The sequence below is a fragment of the Barbatula barbatula genome (assembly GCF_947034865.1).
Source record: "Barbatula barbatula genome assembly, chromosome: 13".
NCBI lineage: Eukaryota > Metazoa > Chordata > Actinopteri > Cypriniformes > Nemacheilidae > Barbatula > Barbatula barbatula.
The window spans coordinates 23,714,077-23,728,053 of NC_136776.1; the positions used below are offsets into that span (position 1 = coordinate 23,714,077).

Sequence of the window (13,977 nt, forward strand, 5' to 3'; positions counted from 1 at the left end):
TATGATGTGCAGTACAATGCGACATTTCTTAACTGATGAAAGGCTTCATTCTATTTTATAGTCACTGCTATATGCTCAAGCTAATATGTTTCTCTGTGTTCACTTCATGTTAAGATGAGTTTTATATATAATACTTTGAATAAACAATGCGTGTGAGAAACTACACTACATATGTCAGTGTTGATGGACTCACGGCTCTATTATGAGTTAATGTTCACATGAAAATGATGATAAGTGGAACACAAGAATCTTTTCAACCACAAACGTGTCGACAGACGTGCTCATAGGAACAAGATGTTGGTCCACTTGTGTGATGAGACCACAGCAGGTTTCACTTTGACTCACTGAGCTGTAAGAATGTCTTATTCATTAACCATATTAAAAACACATATGAGGTTCCATCTTACTTATTTTGTTTTTTTTATTCTTTAACAACATAGAGCTTCAGAGGGATGTTTAACTACATTTTTTCTTCATTGTAGATTCTTTACATTCAGTCAGCATTGATGGTGTTTGTTTTAGTTGTTTGATACTGACCGAAGCATTTGCTTCTTGATGATGCTACAAATATGGGAATCAACAGAAGAATTACATGTTTTCACACTGTAAAAAAATGTTGGAGTTACTTAAAAATGAGTTTCCTGGTTCTCTTAAACTGTTGAGTTAATGCAACTCAAAAATGAACTCAACGAAAGAAACTAAGTTAATTCATATTTTTAAGTTGAATTGACTTTTAATGCAACCATTTATAAGTTGAACCAACTGAAAAACAACATATATATTTTTACCGTGCATATTTTTGCGTAGCATACATGACGTTATATGCAGTCCTGGCCAAAAAAGCGTTTCCTTTTTGTAACATATGTATAATAGTAAAAGTGCATTACAAAGGTTGTGTTCACGTTGCACAGATGTGTTTGGAGTGTAAAGTCAAGCTCAGAAGAATTTGAGGATGACTGGATACAACAAAAAAACGTTTATTGAGTCAAGAACTGATACTCTCTTGTTTACTTTATGTGTACAGTGTATTCCAATAAAAACCAAAATCCCCATATTTTTCCAAATTAAAAAGATAAACTTTTAGGTTATTTAAAAGAAAATACAAAGCTTTGATGGAGACATTTTTAAAATTGACTCAAATACATTCTTCAAAGTAATCCAGGAATGTTTATTCTTGTTTCAAAATATCTGATTCATCAGAGGTTGATGGTGATTTTTCTATTGGATCTGATGTCGTAAATGAGCACAGCAACAGTAGCCACGCCCACTAGACCAGAGATGACCAATCGGATCACAGCTTCAGTAGAACCACAACATTCGACACAAACTAACAGAGACAAACAAGATTGTGTTTTAAGTATCATTTTAATACTTAATCCCAAAATTAGAGTCAAAACTGCAAACATACAGGTGACTCACCTGGACACGGCTGACAGACGTGAGTGATGTTCAGATGTTGAGTGTGGTTTGAAGATAATAAAGAGTTTTGTGATGAATCTTCAGCCATTGCAGGAACGGGCAGAAGATCTTTAAAATATTTCAGAATCAACAACAAACCCAATATTATAAATAACGTTTTAATTTTTTAACGCTGATGATTTTTGGAACTAGAATCTCAACTCACCAGAGACGGTTACATTGAAACAGAAGCTCAGTAGTTGTGTGGATCCAGTGATCTCAGCTTTATAAAGTCCAGTGTGTTCAGTTGTGATGTTTGTGATGATGAGAGATCCAGTCTGATCATCTATCTGTAAATGATTCTTCAATCTCTCATTGATAAATGATGTTGCTTTGGCTTCTTTGTAGAATTCAGCTATAATCTCATCTGGACTCTGAACACCAAACATCCACTCGATCACATCATCTGTGTGTAGTTCAGTGAGATCAGTGTGTAGAGTAACAGAATCTCCCTCCATCACTGACACTGACTTCACTTCATCACCAAACACACCTGAACAACACAACACATATACAGTATATGAATATATAGTATATTGTCTGCATAAACTTGTTTAAATTGTTTAAAAATCACTTACCGTCTAAATGCCACAAACAAAAACACATCAAAACAACAACACAAGTCATATTCTGCATTCTTGCTGCTTGATTGTCTCTGTAAACATGTCAGAGAAGAAGATATTTACACTCAAAGGTCACTTTAGAGATCTTATGCTGTGGGTGTGTGGGGTGGGATGTAGATCACAGTATATCCTCCTCCTCCTTAGACACCACACACACACACACACACACACACACACACACACACTGATGACAGACAAACTTTTACATAACATTTCAATAATAAGTGAAAGTGTAAAAACGCGGTCACCTGTCCTTTAAAGCAGTAGGAAGGTGAAAGGTTTTTTGTTAAATGTTTCTAAATGTTTAGCAGACCTGCACACACATTTTGTTCAAATGAAAATCCATTAGAAAAATCTGGATTTTGGGTCAAACACTTAAATCGTGTTTAACTTTAATTCTGTCTTACATGCTGCTAAATGCCAATAGTCTTAGTCTGCACCAGCAGTGTAGATGTGTTTTGTTTCTATTGAAAACCACATGAGAACAACTTCTATTTGTGGTCAGCGCACAGGAGCCCATTTATGTTTCAGCCGGCATCTGCACATCCTCTATAACCCCAGACCTTATTTTCTTATTTATTAACTCATATATGTTGTATGCAAATGTGTTTTGATGAATACTGGATGAATCCTAATGCTGCAGTTCTTGTGAATTTCAAAAGAATTTAAACAACTATGTATAGTGTATGCACACACACACACACACACACAGTATATGAAGAGTTTGGTTCCAAAATGAGAAAAAAAATCCCAAATCATGTTTTTTTCACACTGCAGTTGGTTTGGTTGATTTAAGCCATAATAACTCAAAACAATACTGCTAACTTACACAATACAACACATCAAAACATGATAACATAATAAAAAACATGATTTTTGAACAACTTTAAAAACAGAGTTATATCCTTTGGGAACCAAACTCATCCTATGGACTGAATGAGAGTGCAGTTTCCGCAGGTCAACACATGTCTCTCTAACACAGCCCTATACGATGTTATGACGTCGCACCAAAGAGAATGAAGACTGTGACGAGCTCGTTTCACTTAGATTAGAGAGAATGGGTTGTTGTAATATAAAAGCAACACAATATTTCTTCTCCAGTCCTAAAGAACATTTATTCTTACCAATCTCTGCAACTTTTTTACTCAGGAGGACGGGTGTTGAACATCCACACAACATTTAATGAGTTTTGATTCATGAGTAATGACGTTTTCTCACAGTTAATAAGAGATTATTCGCTATGTTTAAAAATATGTTTTCTGAGTGATTGTCAGTTTTTTGGTGCAATGTGCGCATCGAGGAAACGCCATTCCTTTACTTGTCAGGTATTAATGCACAAAACACACATCACAATCGATCATTTAACATGACTTATATATTTATAATGTTTTATAGCTATGCATGTGAATACTCTGGTAATATGGAGTTGATGGTGAATTTCAACAGAAAAAGGAGCTTCAGTATGTCATACTCTGAAGGACAGTTGGCATACTAACCTCGGGGTGTTTGTTAAAATATGTTCATTATGTCCTCAGTTGTATATTTATGTAATGCTGTACTGTGTGTATGCCACAAGGGGCACTAAAGTTTAAGCCACAGAAGACGCGTTTGAGTTATTATGTTTGTTTAAGTTGTTTTACGGTATCCTTCATACTGATGGCTGTCTGATCGTGAGACTGATGTGTCAGCAACAAAAAATAAATATGCCAAGAGCGGCTAAAGAGGATCCATCTCTCGTTTATTTTTCCCCGAACACAACGCTAACTGCAACAACAGTGTAACAAAGTTCAACAGTGTTATTGTCTTGTGTTTGACATCACGTGAAATTCCCACTGGAATGTGACCTAACAACTCCGTCTGCTGTGTTTACTACAGTAAAATATCATTTTATTTTGTCAAGATTGTTTACGAATCGCAGTTTTCACATAGGGAAGCTCAGATTTTCACTAGGCCTACACAGTCATTGTGGCTGAAAGATTTCAGAATAATGTTGTCATTTTCTAAATAAATATGTTTATATATGCTTATTTTGTGTTTTTATTTTGGTGGATATTATTATTCGTGTATGGAGACAAAGGGGGGATTTTTCATTCTTGGGCAGCATGTTAAACCGGTCCAACCAGCAGCTCGTGTGATGTGTTAAAGGGACAGTTCACCCCAAAACTTAAATTCTGTCATCGTTTACTCGTCCTCATGCGTTTGTCAAACCTGCATGCGTTTCTTTCTTCTGGTGAACTTAAAATATGTTCTGAAGAATTTTGGTCACGGCACCCATTGACTTGCTTTGGTTTTCTGTCCATTCAATAGAAGTGAATGAGGTAAAGGGAATAGTCCATATGATCTTCACTAGATGTTCCCTCTGTGATATTTTCAGTATTCACAGGAGGGAGGGTGAATGTTTGTGTAGCTGCCGTCAAAGGCAACTTATATATTTCAGTTCAATATGACAGTTAAAATTAAAATATATATGGTTAAAAATCATGTTTGACATAATGTCTCATAGCTAATAAATAATAATTTTATGTTTATTTCTTTTTGTTAAAAACTTATTTTTGTTCTGTGTGGAAATGATAATTCGTTTTTATGTGGATGCTGTATGGGTGCACTCGCTGCTGCGGCTAGCTAACCATCTGTTTTATCCATCAAGTTATCCTTAAGTTGTTGGTGAAGCGTGAAAACGAAGTTTATCCTCGGGTCTATGCGGCCAATGAGGTATATTTTTCTTTCCTTGTCATTTATTTGTGTTACGCAACTGTGTTTGTAACAAGCTAATTGGGATATTATTTTACATGGCATAAATGTATGCTTTATTTCTTAGTTTTCTATGTGATTTCGTTTAGTATTGTCTGCAAGTATGTCAAGAATTTAAGGTTAATTTTAAGTTTTCTGTGTTTGTTTATACCAGTTCTGACGGCAATGTGGAAATGAGCAGTAAAGGGGACATGTAAAGACATGTTTAAAGACTTAGTCATCGAATAAATCCCCATTAAAACCCAGGAACGGCTTGAGCCTTTATTAAACCCTGAGGGGAGTAACAGTTTGCATACAGGCCACACCTTCACAAAGAGGATACTTTTGGTTTCTCTTTACGTTCAGTCTTTCCGTGGCGTGCCGAAGGTGATGATCACGCCAATTCTTCAGCATATCCATGTTTTTTACCATTTAGTCAGCACCATGAAGATTTCAATTTTCCTCTTTATGTCCTTGGTTTTTCAGGGTAAGTTTATATTTTTATGCTTTTGTCTTTTATTTGATAGACCACTGTTGCTCATATGACATGTTTTCAGTGTGTATCCAGCCAGTTAGCCAGTTCCTAAAATGTAAACCACGGTTACTTTCGCGAAACCACGATACCCACAATCTGTAGTAAAACTGTGTTCAATTCCTTCATGGTCATACAAATAGTAATCCGTCTTCCTTAAAACATTTGACTATTCCAAGTGACTGATTGAGCAGGTTTATCTCGTGACTTCTGAAGTCAGTTCATTTTTTTAACATTCTGGGCAAATCTTGACAACACTCACATTCATTCTGCCTTTATGTGCCTATTTCACATTAACAGGCCTTTAATAAATGGTATACACCTAAAGATGAAACCACAGGAATGAGTGACATTTCTCCAGGGTTGGGAATCTTGAATTTTATTGATTCTGATCCGATTCCACAGTTAAAGTAAAACATTAACACATCAACCTGTATGGTCATTTAGCCTGCTTATTGACTTGTTTGCAAAAAAGATATGTATTTATGAGTACCGTTTTGTGTATACACATAGATCGATGATGTTTCTTATTTATTACAATTTGTATTACCAAAGCTAACTACAGTACATGTAACAGTAACTATAATAATTTATAAAGATTAGTGTCCGTAGAAGATTCGGCAGTGTTGCACATCACATTTCAATTTCTTGACAAGGGTGCTCTTTGCAATAGTTCTTTATTGACATGCTGATGTTAGTTAGGCCTAAGTGTACAGTAGTCAAAGACATTTGTAAACTGTCTTTGTTTTGCAGGTGTTGGGCTTGATACAGAAGAAGGGAAGTCAGTGATGGAGGGAGATCCTGTGACTCTAAACACTAATCTTACTGAACTGAAGACAGATGATGTCATCGAGTGGAGGTTTGGAGGAAACGGTTCTCTTGTCGCCAGGATCAAGAGATCAGTCAATATCAATCCCATATATGAAGATAATAATGAGACGGGGATATTCAGAGACAGAGTGAAGCTAAACAATCAGACTGGAGATCTCACCATCAAGAACATCACATCTCAACACTCTGGACTTTATAAACTGAAGATCAAAAGAGACAATAAGAACTCATACCATGACTTCAGCGTTGCTGTCTACAGTTAGTATTTTTTATTTAAATGTACCTCATACTCTCTTCTGTGTTCTGACATGATCTTGCCTCTCCTGTTCATGATATTCCAGTCTTGTGGCAGGATCATGTCAGACCCATGTGTTTAATGTGGAGAGAGACATGGTTTTGGTTTTGTCATGTCTGCATCTCTCTCCGGTGTCGTGTCCTTCAGCTCCGGCTCCTTGTTTCTCCGTTAGCACCCATCAGTGTTTCATCCTCTCACCTGGCCCATTTTCTTCCTGACAGTTCCCATTAGTGTTTAAGTCTTGTCATCTGCCCGTCACCATCCCTGTTCAATCTTCCCTAGTTAGTGTTTCCCTATTTATAGTCTTAGTGGCTTTTATTCCGTTTCGGTTCATTGTGTGTCTGTAAACTACCTTGTCCCCGTTTGTGTATCCTGACAATAACTTGTTCCTGTTTTACATTCCTCATTTGTGTTTGTACTTATTGATTATTAACCTTGTTTGTTTTGTCCCTCTTGTGGCAAGTTTTGATTTGATCTCTTGTTTCAGTTATCGTGTTTTGCTCCTTCGTGGAGTTTTGTTAACACCTTTACCGCCTGGGTCTGGCCCTCACACCCGCATGTTGTTTTTGAAAATATACACATCCCTTTAAATTCCAGCATTATAACCATGAGATTTAGATTAATTCCACAAAACGACTGCGATTGAGAACAGAAGATAGCACTTGTTCATAAACATTACAAGGTAAAAGAAAATCACATTCATATGTAAACACAATCTTTTCCATTCGATTTCTTTCAGGTCGTCTGCCTGTTCCTGTCATCAGCAGACACTTGTCACATTGTACTTCACTATTAGAAAGTCTTCTACCTTCAGTCTCAAAATGTTCAGTGTTGTGTTCAGTGATGAATGTGTCACGTGTGAATCTCTCCTGGTATAACGGAAGTGTTATCCACTCCAGCATCAGTGTGTCTGATGTTAAAACCACCGCATCTTTACATCTGGAGGTGGAATATCAAGACAACAACACATACAGATGTGTCATCAACAATTCAATCGCAAACCAAACTCAACATCTACACATCAATGAACTCTGTCACACATTTGCAAGTGAGTGACACGTGATGTTTGTGTTCATATATGTAGAGGGAGGGGACACGTTCACCAAACTGATTGATTGTTAAGGGTGCACATTCAGTCTGTACTAAAGTGCTGTTCTGCAATTTTGCTCTCCAAAGTCTGTGCTACTGAAATGAATATCTGTATTTTCTGTTTACTCTTTTAGATTTTAATCATCTGCAGTGCCTTGCATTTATTGTAATATTTAGTGTGTCCTCCATAATCATCACCCACTTTGTACACAAATGGCGAGCTGATAAAGGCAAGTCTTACCTTCAGTATATAGCCGACTAAAACACCTTTCGCTATTATGATCACCGCTAATGAGAATGCTTCATGTATTGTCATCTTTCTTTTCAGTATATTCTAAGATACCATCACAAAATGCAATACGTCCAACCGATGAAGAAAGTAACATGGATTCCAGCTGCACATTTGAAGATAAAAAACCAGTCATGTATATGACAGGACAGCAGGAAATCTACACAGAGAAGACAACGTGTGTGAAGTGATGCATTGTAAAACATTCCCCACCAGGATTGACATGCTTTCCATCTAAAGACAAATTGGGTTTTCAGTCACAAGCTGCAGTGCCCTCTCCAGTCCACTAGAGGGCACTCCCCTCATGACCCAACTGGACTACATTTCCCATAAACCATTGCCCAGAATTCATTATTTGAGATCCTCTTCCCCTTCATGTCTTGGAGCAAGTTGTTTGATACACACTGTACTAGTTTTGTACATTTGTACGAATGTGTTTACTGTGAAACTGCTTTGCAACAATGCAAAGTTGTAAATAGCACTATATTGAAATAAATATGAATATTTGCTCCTGATGGGTAAATACTTGTTTGAACTGCTGTGGCCCTATTGTGACCATCTTAAAACATCACATCAGTAAATAAGTTTTGAGCATATGAACATTATGATGGTTGGAACAGAAGGAAAAACTACACACATGCCAGCCAGCCAACCACAAACACACAACAGATGTGCCGTTTGTCCACTCACCACAACACATTCACTTTGACTCACTGATCTATTGAGACCTGTGTGTCACACTCATTCTACATGACAAAAACACACCAGAGCCTCTGTTCAGATCCCATCTTCTAAAGCCGGTCCAGATGTTGCTTTCTGGGTTTTATCAAGTTGGGAAAATATCTGAAATCTGTGTTGTCTAGCATAAGGCGTTCACTTCCTGATCATGCCTATGAAAGTACTAAAAAAAGAAATGAAAGAAATGGCAGCCATATTCACAATATTCAGTGAAAGCACTCAATTTCTATTTATAATATCTTTGGGCCTCCGGTGAGCAACATTGGATGACAAAGGAAAGAATGAAGACACCTTACGATGTTAGTAGTAAAGAAATACACTAGGACTAGTCATGACTTGATTTTATTAAGATATTACAGACAAATGTTTTTCAAAGTGTTTAAAAGGCACCAAGTTTCAGAATCAATCTGTTTCGTCTGAGTTTGATGTTGATTCATCTGGATCTGATGTCATATATGAGAACTCCAACAGTAGCCACACCCACCAGAGCAGAGACGACCAATCGGATCACAGCTTCATTAAAACCACAACAGTGGACATCAACTAAAAAATAATTAAAGAAACACTTCAGTAAACATTAGTGAACAAACAAGAGCATTTAACAATGAGTATCAAAGCAAAAACCTGCAGACGTGTGACAGACATGAGTGATGTCCAGATGTTGTGTGAGGTTTGTCTTGGGATGTCTCAGCACACATCTGTATGTGTTTGTATCCTGAAATTCCACCTCCAGAGGAAGAGAGAGTCTGATGTTGAGATCAGACACACTGATGCTGGACAATAAAATACCAGGAGACGCTCACATCATGTGACACATTCAGCACTGAACACAACACACAACAACATGATGATGATGAAGATGATGAAGAACATTGAGAAGAGTTTCTGAAGATCACAGGAACAGGAAGACGAGCTGAAGAATTCAAAGAATCAAACAGAATTATTAAATCATGATGATTATAATGTTTAAAATTGACTATAATCCTCAGCTCACCATAGACGGTCAGATTGAAGTGTCTGGTGAGAACAGAAGGTTTTCTGATGATCTCTAGTTGATAAAGTCCAGTGTGTTCAGTTGTGATGTTTGTGATGATGAGAGATCCAGTCTGATCATCTATCTGTAAATGATTCTTCAATCTCTCATTGATAAATGATGTTTTATCGGCTTCTCTGTTGATTTTAGCTATAATCTCATCTGGACTCTGAACACCAAACATCCACTCGATCACATCATGTGTGTGTATGTGAGTATCAGTATATAAGGTGACAGTGTCTCCCTCCATCACTGACACTGACTTCACTTCATCACCAAACACACCTCAACAACACAAACATGAAACATTATGAGGCTGAAATACAGTTTAATCTGTTATGTTCACATGCATATTTATTAATAATCTAATATTGTGTCTAATACAAGTGAAATCCTCAAAGACATAAAGAATTGACTCACCGTTCAGAAGCTGCAGACATGAACACAGCAGAACTATCACACAAATCATATTGTGCTGCAGATGTGTGTGTCAGAAACTAAGAGTCACTTGTGATGTGACAGGAAACATCAGGAAATGTGTTTATCTTCCCTGACGCTTCATTAATACGACCGCTCGCACGAACGCACACACATGAACACACACACACACACACATGAACACACACATGAACACGCACACACATGAACACGCACATAGATGAACACACACACACACATGAACACACACGCACACATGAACACACACACACACACACACACACACACACACACATGAACACACACACACACGAACACACGAACACACGCACACACGCACACGAACACACACACACATGAACACGCACAAATACAAATGAACACGCGCTTGATGAACAGAGGAAGAAACTTTAACATAAAAATAACACAACCAAGAAACTATTTAGTGTTGGAAAAACACAAACGAGATGATTGTTTAGAGCTATTTAATGAATGTCAATAGCATTTTGGTTACATTATAATAAATACATTTTAAAATCTGACTTCTTCTACTTCTGATCTCAGAGATTTGTCTTTTTTTCTAATCAGCCTTCCATTGCCCAGCTCTGACCTTCCATCACATGATTAAAGTCGAATCTATTTCATTAAAAACATTTGACTCTGTAAGTGTTTATGTTTTGTTCGTGACTTAATGAAATGTTTGAGCCGTTTATCTCTGATGTGTGAGGTTCTGTGACCTCTGTCCTGTGTCAGTAGATGAGTTTAGAGTGAAGTGTATAAAGATTTCAGTGGAAACTCTTCATCAGAAAACAACACGCACACAAACTGACCACAAACACATTAATAGACGAGATGTTTGTCCACTGAACAGAAGAGACTAAAGGTGTGATGAGGAGACCACAGCAGTTTCACTTTGACTCATTTATTCTGTGTTAGTGGATGTTCATCTTTACACTTTAATGTCTAAACATTGATTCAGTCACACAACTTTTTCAATGCTTGTTTTGTCTTATTTTAAATGATTTAAGGTTACAATTTAATAATGTGATAAAACATATTGTAATTATATTTCATTTCAGGAGTGATTGTTTTTCATCATTGATTGTTGTCTATTTGTCAGTTGAATCAATTCTTTTTACATCATCGCTCTCTTTCCAGGCGTCATGGAGGCAAACACAAGACAAAGACGGAAGAAGCTTTAAGATTAAAAGTATATTCAATGTAATATCATGTGTGTTTTCACACATCCATCTTTTTACTTTTAGTTATCCCTGTTGAGATCTATAGAGATTATCTCAGGATGAGGCGTTGTGAGAGACCGAACGTCAAGGCGAGTAAACCACAAGCTCAAATCATTGACGCTTGATCATTTATTTCTTCCTCCAGACGACAAGACATAAAAAAAAGATCAACAACATCAAACTAACAGAAATGACTTGAGGACTTAGAAGAGAAACAGGTTCAACCATTAGATGAGACCATTTAACACAACAGGGAATAATTAGACAATTCTCAACATTAAAAAACCAACACTACAACTTTAACACGGGTTTTGTAAAACAAGCATATCCACAATTATCCATAAACTCAACCAATCATTTATAATCGATTTATCAGTAGAGAAATCGTTGTTGAATTCTCCCCCCGGCGGAACCAAGATCGCGTGCGGTCCTTGCTCCTGTCCGGACTCAGATCTGTGTCACCCCCGAGGACTCCAACGCATCATACCGGTAAACTCAACAAGAAATATCTTTTAATAAAAAGTATAAGGGAAATATATTGTAACCAATTTGCTTGATAAATGAATAATGCAAAACTTAACTATTATTGTCTCGTGTTGTTCTTACAACAAATATTCTCCCGTGTTACATATAAAGGATAACAAATATTTAATATCATTCATGTGGGTGTCTGGATCTATGAATGACATGTGTGTATCTGAGCTTTCAAGTGCCCGCTGCTGTAAATAATTATTTGTATATTTATGCTGAAATACCCACTTGTCCTCTCAGGCCGTCACAGGCGTGCTCCGAAAACTTCTTTATGACCTCATTGATGCCACAATATAACGCATTCTTGATGAAAGAGAAAGATGATTCATTTTCGTTTGGGACATTTTCGAGATTTATTTAGATTCTGTTTCATCTGAGTTTGATGGTGATTCATCTGGATCTGACGTCATAAATGAGAACTCCAACAGTAGCCACGCCCACCAGAGCAGAGACGACCAATCTTATCACAGCTTCAGTAAAACCACAACAGTGGACACCAACTAAAAATATTTAAGTAAAGAGACATTTCTTTAAAAATGATATAAAAGCAAATAAAAACATTTGGAAATGAGTATCAAAGCAAAAACAAAAACCTGCAGACGTGTGACAGACATGAGTGATGTCCAGATGTTGTGTGAGGTTTGTGATGGGATTGTTGACCACACATCTGTATGTGTTTGTATCCTGATATTCCACCTCCAGAGGAAGAGAGAGTCTGATGTTGAGATCAGACACACTGATGCTGGACAATAAACTCTTTCCTTTGTACCAGGAGAGACTCACATCATGTGACACATTCAGCACTGAACACAACACTGAACAATATGATGATGAAGATGAAGAACATTGAGAAGAGTTTCTGGAGATCACAGGAACAGGAAGACGAGCTGAAAACATTAAAGATTTAAGAATCAAAGTAATTAACAAGGAATCAGTTTTGTATTTTTGATATAATTACGTTTGAAGAAATCTTGAAGAAACTCACCATAGACCGTGACACTAAAGTGTCTAAAGCGGACAGAAGGTTTTCTGTTGATCTCTAGTTGATAAAGTCCAGTGTGTTCAGTTGTGATGTTTGTGATGATGAGAGATCCAGTCTGATCATCTATCTGTAAATGATTCTTCAATCTCTCATTGATAAATGATGTTATATCAGCTTCTCTGTAGATTTCAGCTATAATCTCATCTGGACTCTGAACACCAAACATCCACTCGATCACATCATGTGTGTGTATGTGAGTGACATCAGTATATAAGGTGACAGTGTCTCCCTCCATCACTGACACTGACTTCACTTCATCACCAAACACACCTCAACAACACAAACACATTACTGACATTATAGAAAATGCAAAAGGTGTAGTAGAACTAAAGAGAATATATCACAAAAATAATGATTTAGGTGAGGACTGGATAGACCCGAAGCTAAAACTAAACAATACAAATATTAACACGATCCATATAAGCATAACAAATTGAATTATTTTGGCATAAAGCAGCCTATGGCAATCCTCTAAATCAGGAAAAATGAAACCAATTCACTTACTTTCCAAATGACAGAAGCACAAATGCAGAAGGACCAATCCACCAATCATATTCTGCAGCATCATTGATGCTTTGTTTTCAATTATTTACAAATAAAAATGTAAGATCGTCACAAACAAAAGACAGCAGGGCACTGAAGGCTGTGTAGGAGTGTGTTCACATGTGGTCTCTCTGAATACTCGCAGTATGTCCTCAGACTTCACCACACCGCTGACACACTGAAACATACACTCTAAGAAAAACAAACACATCCTTTTCAAATCTCTTCAAAACATCTGCTTCTATCTACACACATCTCATCACACATGAAAAATGATGATAATTAACTAACAATATAAACATGTGAAATACAATAAAGTATCTCTCTTTTAAATAAATATTAACGTTTGATTGTCTTTTTAAATAAAGTGAGTGCTAAGATTTCACGTGTTTACATGAAAGTATATTGTTTAATGTGATTTCCATGCAGAAAATGAATTCTGATGAATCTGGAATCCCAATGCAAGTGTTCAGTTCATATGTGTTATTGTCCCTCTCACTTCAAAACTTTTGCATGTCAGACCTTTAAAAGCCTTAAAAGCGTTTTTATAAACAGAAAGTCCAC

General features: G+C 36.8%; 2 protein-coding genes and 1 pseudogene across 4 annotated transcripts; 1 reads left to right on the top strand and 2 right to left on the bottom strand.

Annotated features, from left to right (window-relative positions):
* The first annotated feature begins 5,152 nt into the window (after positions 1–5,152).
* LOC306902784 (uncharacterized protein) lies at positions 5,153–8,380 on the top strand. Its single transcript, XM_079471624.1, has 5 exons — positions 5,153–5,298; positions 6,097–6,432; positions 7,209–7,517; positions 7,693–7,788; positions 7,887–8,380. The coding sequence occupies exons 1-5, from the start codon at positions 5,202–5,204 to the stop codon at positions 8,036–8,038; spliced, it is 990 nt and encodes a 329-aa protein (XP_079327750.1). The 5' UTR covers positions 5,153–5,201; the 3' UTR covers positions 8,039–8,380.
* A 543-nt stretch (positions 8,381–8,923) lies between these two features.
* On the bottom strand, positions 8,924–10,178 carry LOC306903041 (annotated as a pseudogene). Its single transcript, XR_013788343.1, has 4 exons — positions 10,039–10,178; positions 9,580–9,903; positions 9,210–9,498; positions 8,924–9,128 (listed from the first exon to the last, which is right to left on the bottom strand). The product of XR_013788343.1 is annotated as an uncharacterized misc_RNA (transcript).
* Positions 10,179–10,965: 787 nt separating this feature from the next.
* On the bottom strand, positions 10,966–13,593 carry LOC306903040 (T-lymphocyte surface antigen Ly-9-like). Of its 2 annotated transcripts, XR_013787498.1 has the most exons (5): positions 13,375–13,593; positions 12,814–13,140; positions 12,422–12,715; positions 12,057–12,328; positions 10,966–11,806 (listed from the first exon to the last, which is right to left on the bottom strand). XR_013787498.1 is itself a non-coding variant. In XM_079471960.1 (4 exons), the coding sequence occupies exons 1-4, from the start codon at positions 13,436–13,438 to the stop codon at positions 12,219–12,221; spliced, it is 795 nt and encodes a 264-aa protein (XP_079328086.1). In that variant the 5' UTR covers positions 13,439–13,593; the 3' UTR covers positions 10,967–12,218. The 2 variants fall into 2 exon arrangements, 1 of the variants encoding a protein (XP_079328086.1); XM_079471960.1 differs by having other exon boundaries at positions 10,967–12,328.
* Between the last annotated feature and the right edge of the window lie 384 nt (positions 13,594–13,977).

Excerpts from the sequence above, each read along its gene's own strand:
- LOC306902784 (XM_079471624.1), top strand. The coding sequence starts at position 5,202 with ATGATCACGCCAATTCTTCAGCATATCCATGTTTTTTACCATTTAGTC. Across the intron at positions 6,433-7,208 it reads CTTCAGCGTTGCTGTCTACA|GTCGTCTGCCTGTTCCTGTC; the intron begins GTTAGTATTTTT and ends GATTTCTTTCAG. Across the intron at positions 7,518-7,692 it reads ACTCTGTCACACATTTGCAA|ATTTTAATCATCTGCAGTGC; the intron begins GTGAGTGACACG and ends TTACTCTTTTAG.
- LOC306903040 (XM_079471960.1), bottom strand. The coding sequence starts at position 13,438 with ATGATGCTGCAGAATATGATTGGTGGATTGGTCCTTCTGCATTTGTGC. Across the intron at positions 13,141-13,374 it reads GTGCTTCTGTCATTTGGAAA|GTGTGTTTGGTGATGAAGTG; the intron begins GTAAGTGAATTG and ends TGTGTTGTTGAG. Across the intron at positions 12,329-12,421 it reads TGTCTGTCACACGTCTGCAG|TTGGTGTCCACTGTTGTGGT; the intron begins GTTTTTGTTTTT and ends AAATATTTTTAG.